Source organism: Panthera uncia, chromosome A2 (genome assembly GCF_023721935.1).
Source record: "Panthera uncia isolate 11264 chromosome A2, Puncia_PCG_1.0, whole genome shotgun sequence".
Taxonomy (NCBI): domain Eukaryota; kingdom Metazoa; phylum Chordata; class Mammalia; order Carnivora; family Felidae; genus Panthera; species Panthera uncia.
In genome coordinates, this window is record NC_064816.1 from 110,849,602 (window position 1) to 110,859,234 (window position 9,633).

A 9,633-nucleotide genomic window follows, 5' to 3' on the forward strand; every position below is an offset into this window, starting at 1 on the left:
GCTCCAGGCTCCAGGCTCCAGGCTCCAGGCTCCAGGCTCCAGGCTCCGAGCTGTCAGCACAGAGCCCAGTGCAGGGCTCGAATGCACGAACTATGAGATCATAACCCGAGCCGAAGTCGTATGCCCAACCGACTGAGCCATCCAGGCGTGCCTACAACCTCAATATTTTTTAAAACTGGATCAATACATTCAATTTAGGGGAATATTTTAAAACTTACACAACTTAGCATTTCTTTTGTATATATTGAGCTTATGTATGAAACCTGAATTCTCTATATTCTCTTCAATGCCCTTAACTTTACCCTAAGTGAAAAGCTAGTGTGACTATAGTGATTCACATCCCAAAATGAAAAGTTATATGCTACAGTGATTTCCTTTTTTAAGTGTTTTGTAACTGGTTTAATTGGAAGCTAAGAAATGAAGCCTGTGGAAACAACATGACACAGTTTATGCAGTCAGAACTTTAAGAAAAACTTCTAAACACTAAAGTTCAGGTTGGGGAGAGCATGGACACAGTACATACTCCACATATGAAATTACAGGAAGAAGAAAATGTATTTTGGGAAACTTCCTACTCTAAACCTTCAGGAGATTTAGCTACAAAGATCTTCCTCTACTTACAGTGGGGTTACATCCTGATAAACCCAATGTAAGTTGAAAATATTGTTACCTTGCAAATGCACTTACTCCACCTAACCTGGACATCATAGCTTAGCCTAGCCTACCTTAAACATGCTCAAAACACTTACAGTAGCCTGCAGTTGGGCAAAATCAGTTAACACAAAAACTATTTTATAATGTGTTGAATAGGTCATGTGATATATTGAATACTGGACGTGAAAAGCGGAATGGCTGTACAAGTACAGGATGGTCCTAAGTGTATCAGTTGTTCACCCTCGTGATCATCTGGCTGACTGGGAGCTGTGGCTCACTGCTGCTGGCCAGCATCACGAGAGAGTATCATACAGCTGGCCCAGGAAAAGATCAGAATTCAAAATGTGAAGCACAGTTTCTACTGTATGTGTTTCACTTTTGCATTATCATAAAGTCAAAACATCGTAAGTCAAACCATCATTAGCATCAGACCACCCACCATACGTACAAATATACTCTTACTTTATATCACGGACATATGTGGAGAAGAAAGGGGTATATATTTTGAATTTTTCCAAGTCAAATACTATGTTTATTGCATTTTGACAGCTCACCATATGAAGCTCACTGCGTGGAAAGGCAGTGGAGGTCCAGTGTGGCTCCCATGTCTGAGCTGTTTGCTGGAAAAGACCAGCATGGGCGAACATGTGTATTTACCCTGAAAAAAAAAAAAAAAAAAAGGACCAGTGTTGCCCACCTCACCTTACAGAGTGCTCTGAAAATGAGAGTGGTGACTTTCAAATATCTTTTAAAACAAACAAAATTTATAGATACAAGGCAACAAAACAGTTGCTAATATTTCAGTTAATCATTATGTCCTAATTATTTTGAAAAAATTATAAATTTAACTTTTAAAAGAAGAGATAGGGGTGCCTGGGCGGGTAAGTTGGTTAAGTGTCCAACTTCGGCTCAGGTCATGATCTCACGGTTTGTGAGTTCGAGCCCCGCGTCGGGCTCTATGCCTACAGCTCAGAGCCTGGAGCCTGCTTTGAATTCTGTGACTCCCTCTCTCTGTCCCTCCCCTGCTCGTGTGCTCTCTCTCTCTCAAAAATAAATAAACATTAAAGAAAAAAACTTTTTAAATAAGAGATATAAATAATCATATTAAAGAGTTACACTTATGTCCAATTTCCTGTTTGTTTTTGCTTGGAGACTTTTGATATGTTAGCTGTTGAGACACAAACAAGCCTGTGTGCCAGTACTCCCTTCACAGTCAGAAATGTCAATTGGGTATATTGGATTATATGCAAAAGAAGGGATTGAGTCTCATAGAAAAAAGTAACAGTTGTGTGTATGAGGCTGTTAGCTATGATTTAGTATTCTTCAACACTTGTGTCCACATTTATATTCTCAGTCTCATTACATATAGTAGTGGCTGTGAACAAAATAACATGCTAATAAGGTATTAGACACAGTGACAGTACTTTTGTTACTAGAGCTGCCTAAAATTCGAGTGTACATTTGAAGGTGGACATGTGAATAGTAACAGATACTACTCATTTGCTGATTGCTAGAGCCAGTGTTAAATTTGTATTTTACTCATACATAAATATTAATTAAAACCATGTGTGACAATATTAGTATTTTATACTTAAATACCTTCCCTTTTTTCTTTTTGTTACCATTTTAACAAATTATTGTGAACTACAGGGATTGGATTTCCTCCAAAGACGTGTTAGCAGTCTCCAGATATTCTCTATTTCTCATATTCTATCGAAGTTGAAAGGAGTAAAATCCCCATTTACCTGACCTTTAAATAAATTCCTCAAAACCATGTTAGACTTTTGTTTTCTAGCCTCTCAGGTGTGTGTGTTTGTGTGTGAACACATAGGTGAGTGGTAAATGACCACTTTAATTGGGATAACAAACCTTTCTTATAAATTAGTGTGAGTACTTTACCTCCTGTGAACAAGTACTCTAAAAACTTTCTTTTATTTTCAGATGGACTGAGCTGTGTCCAATGATTGAGGCCAGGAAGAATCATGGACTGGTATTTGTAAAAGACAAGATATTTGCTGTAGGTGGTCAGAATGGCTTGGGTATGTGATATTAATTCACTGTTTAACTTTCCCAGTGAATTTGCTGAGACCTCCTTCTCTTAAATTTTGTAAACATTTCTTAAAATCTGAATACAAGCATTTATCACACACATTATTATACTTATTTTTATAGTTTCTGGGAACTATTTTATGAGACATTGCAGTGTATTTAACATTGCTGTCCATGAAATGTAGGTAATGTCCACCTCACACATTTCCTGGGTAGTAGTATCATAATAACCAAAGAACTTATTGAGTAACAGAAACATTGGAATTAAAAAAAGAAAAAACTTTACAACTTTTAAGATTTGTATACAGACCCTGCATGGCATAATTTCCTAAACATTTTTAAAATTTGCATGAAAATATCAATATTACTATTTTTTAAATAAGTAAATTTGACTTTTTACTTTCTTAAATAATTTATAATAAAAAATCTTATGGAGAATCTGGACTGAATCTATAGTCCACAGACCTCATTTTAGTACCTTTTAGCATTACTTAAATATATAACAAAGAAATACCTTCTTTCCCTTTTCCTGTCTCTCGCCATTGGTAAATTGATAAATGCCAGAAGGATAATTTGAATAATTATAATCAAAGTTAATCAGAAGGAGAATCCACTGATTTACTTTTCCAGAACAGAACATTTTTAATTTTGCAAAATAAATATAAATATTTAGGATTCTAAACCAACAAGTAAAAATTAAGTTAAATTTGTATTATGTTAAAGTAAAAATAAGAATAGGTGGTAGATTTCTGGGCATTCATTGTAAGATTCTTAACTGTTCTGCATGTTTGAAAATGTTCGCAATAAAATGTTGGGAAAATGCAAAAAAATAATACTTTAAGAGATCTTACAATTGTTCATATAGTCGTTCATGTAATTTTATTCTTTTGAAGGTGGCCTGGACAACGTGGAATATTATGATATTAAATTAAACGAATGGAAGATGGTCTCACCAATGCCATGGAAGGGTGTAACAGTGAAGTGTGCAGCAGTTGGCTCTATAGTCTATGTCTTGGCGGGTTTTCAAGGTGTGGGTCGATTAGGACACATCCTTGAATATAATACTGAGACAGACAAATGGGTTGCCAACTCCAAAGTCCGAGCTTTTCCAGTAACAAGTTGTTTAATTTGTGTTGTTGATACTTGTGGAGCAAATGAAGAAACACTTGAAACATGAAAAGTGAATGGACTTCAAGATTTATTGGAGACTCAAAAATATGGCCACCAGTGCTTTGTTCCAAGAGTTTGGTTACAAAGGTTTAGTTTGGTGTTTTGTTTTGTTTTGTTTTTAAGGAAATTTCAAGTAAAGTAAGATCGCTATAAAATAGATGTTTCTTTTATATGAATTTCCTTACTTAATTCAAAGACCATATTTTAGCTGGCCACTTAACCAAGACATACCTAGTGAGAAAACTTGAAAAATCATAAGCATTTGGTGAAAATACAAATTCTTGAATGAATTTTACATGTGTAACTATGATTATGGCAGAGTGGGGATTGGCTCGTCAGTGAAGCAGTCTCATCTTAGCTCTAGATTCTATTTTCATACATCATAGAAGTGCTATGTAGGTAGGTCTACTTGTTTCTGTTCAGTCAAGAACGAAGACATAGTATGAAGTGTAAGTCAAGACAGGCAACTCCGATGAAACAGCTTAGTCTCACCTAGTTTTGCTTGTCTTCATTTGTTCCATTTAGTGCCAAATTTATTCCATTTTAAAAGCAAGCCAGAGTGAGTCAAGGCATACACATATTCTCTCACAAAACTTCATAAACACATTTTGGGCTTAGAAACATACCCAAGTCCTCATGAAATATATTCAATTAAATATATTCCATCTTTTAAACACAAAATGTCAAGCTTAGCACGCCGGTTAATTTATAGTACTGTTTTACCCCGTGGTTAAAAAATGATTATGCCTCTTCACTCACTGTTAAATAAAATAAAATCATAGTAAGAATGATTAGCAAAAGATAAAGCTATTTATAGTAAATTTCTAGGTTACTAGAATAGCACTGATAGCTATACAATATCAATGTTGACTTTGAACTTCTTATGGATTTAAAAAGATACATGATTTCTTTTTGTTAGCAGGACGCATCAGAGAGGTTTGACCCAGGTATCTCCTAAAAGTTTTGTAATAATTTGAGTTAAATGTTTGTCATCTCGTATTAATTGCTTTTATGTGGTCAATAAATCTTTTACAAACCCAACTACTCATTTCTTTCCTAGTAATGTTTTGCCCTTTTACATTATGGAATGTATGGAATGAGCCATGTAAAGCTGTCACCATCAGTGTTTTTATCCAATTATATTAAATATTTTTTAACTTAAAATAGACTGCTAAGTTTTATTCATCTTTCATTTTAAATGTGTTAGGCAACGGTTGTTTTTAAAACTTGTGAACCATTGTTTCTGTTTTGATCTTCATTGTTTTATTTATATGGGGGTTATAATCTTAAATCCTAAAAATGTTCAAATGAAAAAGAAATTATAAAAAGCATAGTGATAGTATTTTTATTTATGTAGGGTTTTTAATGCACATAACACTTTTCTTGAAATGTAATTTACATATCCTACAGTGCACCCATTTAAAGTATACCATTCAGTGGTCTTTAATATACTCACAGACTTGTGCAGTCAGCATCACAATTTTGGAACATTTTCATCACCACAGAGAAGAAACCCCATACTCATTAGCCATCAGTCCCCATTGTCCCCTCTATTAGTTTCCTGTGGCTCCTATAATGAATTACCACAAACTTGGTGACTTTAAAACAAAAGAAACTTATTCTTTCTCAGTTTAAGAGGCCAAAAGTCCTAAATCGGGTTGTTGACAGAGTTGCCTCCTTCTGGGTAGAGGCTCTGAGGCAGAAAGTGCCCACACCTCTCCCCTAGCTTCTGGTGGTTGTTGGAAACCCTTGGCATACATTGACTTGAAATTGCATCATTAAAATCACTGCCTCTGTCTTCACATGTCCTTTCCTATGTGTCTCTGTGTCTTGGTGTGGTGTTACAAGGACAGTAGTCATTGTATCTACTACAATGTAGATCTACTAGATCAGTCTAGTATGATCTTAATAACATCTGCCGAGACCCTGTTTGCAGATAAGGTCACAGTCTGAATTTCCAAGTGGACATGAATTATAGGGGGACATTACCCACCCTGGTTACATACCCCAAACAAGACAACCATTAATCTTTCTGTCTCTGGATTTGCCTATCTTGAATATTTTTATGTTGGGTTGTGAATTTTGTGAAATTGAATTAGAAAAAAAATGTCCACTTTAATTTCTTTGAGGGCAGAACATCCATTTAACATGATTTGGTTATATTAATTTAATACAGTTATCTCCCATATGGAATATGCAGCACTCTTTGAAATATTGATTTGGTTATATTAATTTAATACAATAATCTCCCATATGGAATATGCAGCACTCTTTGAAATATTTTTTAAATTATGTTTGTCTTTGAGAGAGAGCATGGGAGGGGGGCAGAGAGAGAGAGGGAGACAGAGGATCTGAAGCAGGCTCTGCACTGACAGCAGTCGGGGCTCAAACTCACAAACTGAGATCATGACCTGAGCTGAAGTTGGATGCTTAACCAACTAAGCCACCCAGGCACCCCTTATTTGAAATCTTTTAAACAGACTAGCCTTTTCTTTAGGCTGTATCAACTGACTAGAACACACTGTAAGTATGTAGAGAGATTTGATGTATTGTAATGAAGTGGTTTGGGGGGAGGGGGGTGGTGTTAGTAATCTTAGTAATTACTAATTAGTACCTATTTTCTGCCTTGGAAATACTCTGCAAAATTGTCAATGCCAGGATAATGAGTAATGATGACATGATATATCGGCAAGTATTTTTTCTATTCCTTTTTCCTCCCCACAAAATTCCTGTCCTTCACATAATGGTCTCTACTTTCTTTTTAATCACCCTGTGATATGTTAATACTATATCCTTTGCAGTGACACGATTTTGATGACAGAAGTTTAGTTGAAATTTTAAAAATCACAACTTGAACGTAAAAAGTTTAATGTCTTCAAAAAATGTTGCTATAAAAAAACAGTACTCAATTACAATTTTGACTTAGCTTTCAAAAACCTGACCTACAATCTTAAAGGAAATTTTGAATCACAAAAACAAGCCATTAAATAAACACATATTAACCAAGCAGTCTATGTTCCTTTTGCCTTATATACTGTTAACAGCAAAAATTTGAGATTTGCCGCATAGGCCAGGGTAAGGGAAATATTTGGAGGAAATTTTGTTTTTTAAGGGTGATGCCATTAACATATACCCACAATGTCAGAAAATTCAGTCCATTCCAACATGACACCAAATTAAGCCCCAATAATTTGGCAAAATGAAAGACAATTTCAGGCTGCATCTTTCATCCTGTGATAAATCCTTTAACACTCTTTTTCTTACATTTGCCTCAAAAGACTTAAAAGTTTGAATTTATTTTCACCTTCCTAACTTCCTCCTTTGCAAGGCTATTTTTGGGAGAAATAAAAATTTTAAAATCTGTGCTGGGAAATTGTCTGAAATGTTACTAACTAAAAAGCTTTTTAGTTCCCAGACCTTTAAGCCTCCTCTCATAACAACAGTAATTGGGTTCAGGATCTGGTTTAGTCAGTTCTTGTACAGGATTTCTCTGACTTTATCTTCCAACCCTCTATTGAATTTGTTTTCACTAGCCATGTTTAATTTCTAAGAACACTTTTTAAAAAATATTCTTTCCTATAGGATTCTGTCCTGGGGATACTTTAGTTTCTTTAACGTTTTCTATACACCTTGATGTCTTTCAGTTAACTCTTCTTTTTCTGTTTGCTCTTTTCTGTTGGAGTCTTTACACAAATATCTGATCCCTGGCTGTGTATTTATATTTAAAATGAGACATTTAAAAATAATTTTTGTGTACAGAGGTGGGCTTAATTTTCAGTGAGCTTTGATGCACCTGGGTGGCTCAGTCAGTTAAGCATCTGACCTTGGCTCAGGTCATGATCTCACAGTTCATGAGTTCAAGCCCCATGTTGGTCTCTTTGCTGTCAGTACCAAGCGTGCTTCAGGATCCTCTGTCCCCCTCTTTCTGCTTCCGCACCCCCCTCCCCATTCTCTCTCAAATAAACTTGTAAAAATAATTATAAAAAAGTAAAACTTATCAGTGAGATTCGTCATATGATGAGGAAATGGCCACTTATTTTTGTTGGGGATCTATCGGAGATTCATAGATACTTTTCTGAGATGTTTGATTCTCAAAAAAAATAAACTTCCAAACTCCTGGACCTTGGGTGGGGAGGGCAAGTTGGGGAAAAAGGGGACTGTAAGCCTGGCTGCAAGATTTCTGGAGCTCAGGCAAAGGGGACAATAAACATAAGTTGCTTTGTCAGTACCATAATTTCCCCTTTGTCGTTGATGTCCTGGATTCTGAGGCACCTCTGGTTACCCCTGTCACCCCACCTGCCCCTTTTTTTTTTTCCAAGAAAAAACCTATCTCCCATCAGGCACGAATAGTTGCCTCACTAGGTGGATTTATGGAGCTAGATTCTAACTTCACCACTTACAGACTTTCAGTCTACTCTTCTCTGGTTACCTAGAGGCTTTTAGTTCCTGAGGCTTTTCAGCCTTCTCTGGGGACATAGATATTTGATCTTCTAAGTAATTGAATATTCTTCCATGGGCATTCAGTCCTCATAAATTGTGGTTTGAGATTTTGGTTATCTCCTAGTATAATGAAAGATGGTGTTTTTGCTTTTCCCTCTTATTTTGAGATGATTTTTAAGAGGAAAAGGGAGGGGTCATTAGTATTTTCACTCCACCATTCCTTCCTGTGACCCCACTCCTGATTTTTCCACCTTCCCCTTCCCTGACTGATCACTACTGAATTCTGCATCCATTGGCCCTATGCTCTATTGTCTCACACAGCACTCCACCAAGATGATCTCCATTGGGATCTGGGCTTGCCCATCTCCCTACCTTCACACACCACCATCTCACCCTCACAGCTTCAGCCACATTATTTTAGGTCTTTGATAACCCAGCAGAGTCCTTATACATGTTGGTGTTTGCATAGACAAGTCAGTGGCCACAATGAGAAACTGGTTAATACAAGGGGATTACTCAAATGTGAACAGTGGGAACCAAGTTTCTCCTTCCAATCAAAGGAGGGAGTTAGAAATACAGGAGCAAGATAAATCCTGTGATCTTGGGATAGAATTGGAGGTTATCAGTGTAAACTCCTAGTTTCTAATACACATAGACACAGAAATAATGTGTTGGTGTAAATGTGTGTCTGTCTATAGTACATATTTCCTAGCAATGCCCATGAAAGGGCTTGGGAGCAAAGACCTCACAACAGCAATCAGAAAACTTAAAGTTCAGATCATGGCTTCTAAGTACCATTAAAAGACCCAAGATTCTTGGAGAAATGGCTGATTCCAAGACTGGATCAAGGAATGCATAAGATGAGCCTGGCAATCTTTTGGGCCAAGGAGTAAAGAAGTGCTCACAGAATCATGCGATGTGTCAAAAAACAAAGGAGCTTACAGGGCTCTCGCTGGCCAAATTGGGGAAGATATGAACCTCAAAATAATGACTAATAGATTATAACCCACTGAATAAAACTGGAAATCATGAGGCCATACTGATAGGAATAAATGAATGAATGAACCAAAAAGCTTGAGGAGGAATGACATTTTTATACTTTCAGAGTATCTCCCCACAAAGTCCTTACTAATAACAAAAAGGAAAAGAGTCATTGTAGAGTGAAGTAGCTTAGCACACACCACCTTATCAAGTGATCAGAGTGAGGTAGTGAGACAAATTGAAATTGTGCACAATCTGGGAGGTACAATGTGAAGACCATGGCTTCATTTCTGTGATAATCCTACCAGAGATGCTCAATCTGAATCCAATCATGAGAAA

General features: G+C 36.4%; 1 protein-coding gene across 4 annotated transcripts in view; it reads left to right on the plus strand.

Moving 5' to 3' along the window:
* Positions 1 to 5,037, plus strand: part of KLHL7 (kelch like family member 7) — a 69,480-nt gene extending 64,443 nt beyond the window's left edge. For all 4 annotated transcript variants that reach the window (XM_049642890.1, XM_049642888.1, XM_049642892.1 and 1 more), the window contains 2 exons: positions 2,596 to 2,693; positions 3,597 to 5,037. In XM_049642890.1, the coding sequence (XP_049498847.1) occupies positions 2,596 to 2,693; positions 3,597 to 3,880 (382 nt within the window). In that variant the 3' untranslated portion in view covers positions 3,881 to 5,037. The remainder of the gene's footprint in view (positions 1 to 2,595; positions 2,694 to 3,596) is intronic.
* The last annotated feature ends 4,596 nt before the right edge of the window (positions 5,038 to 9,633 follow it).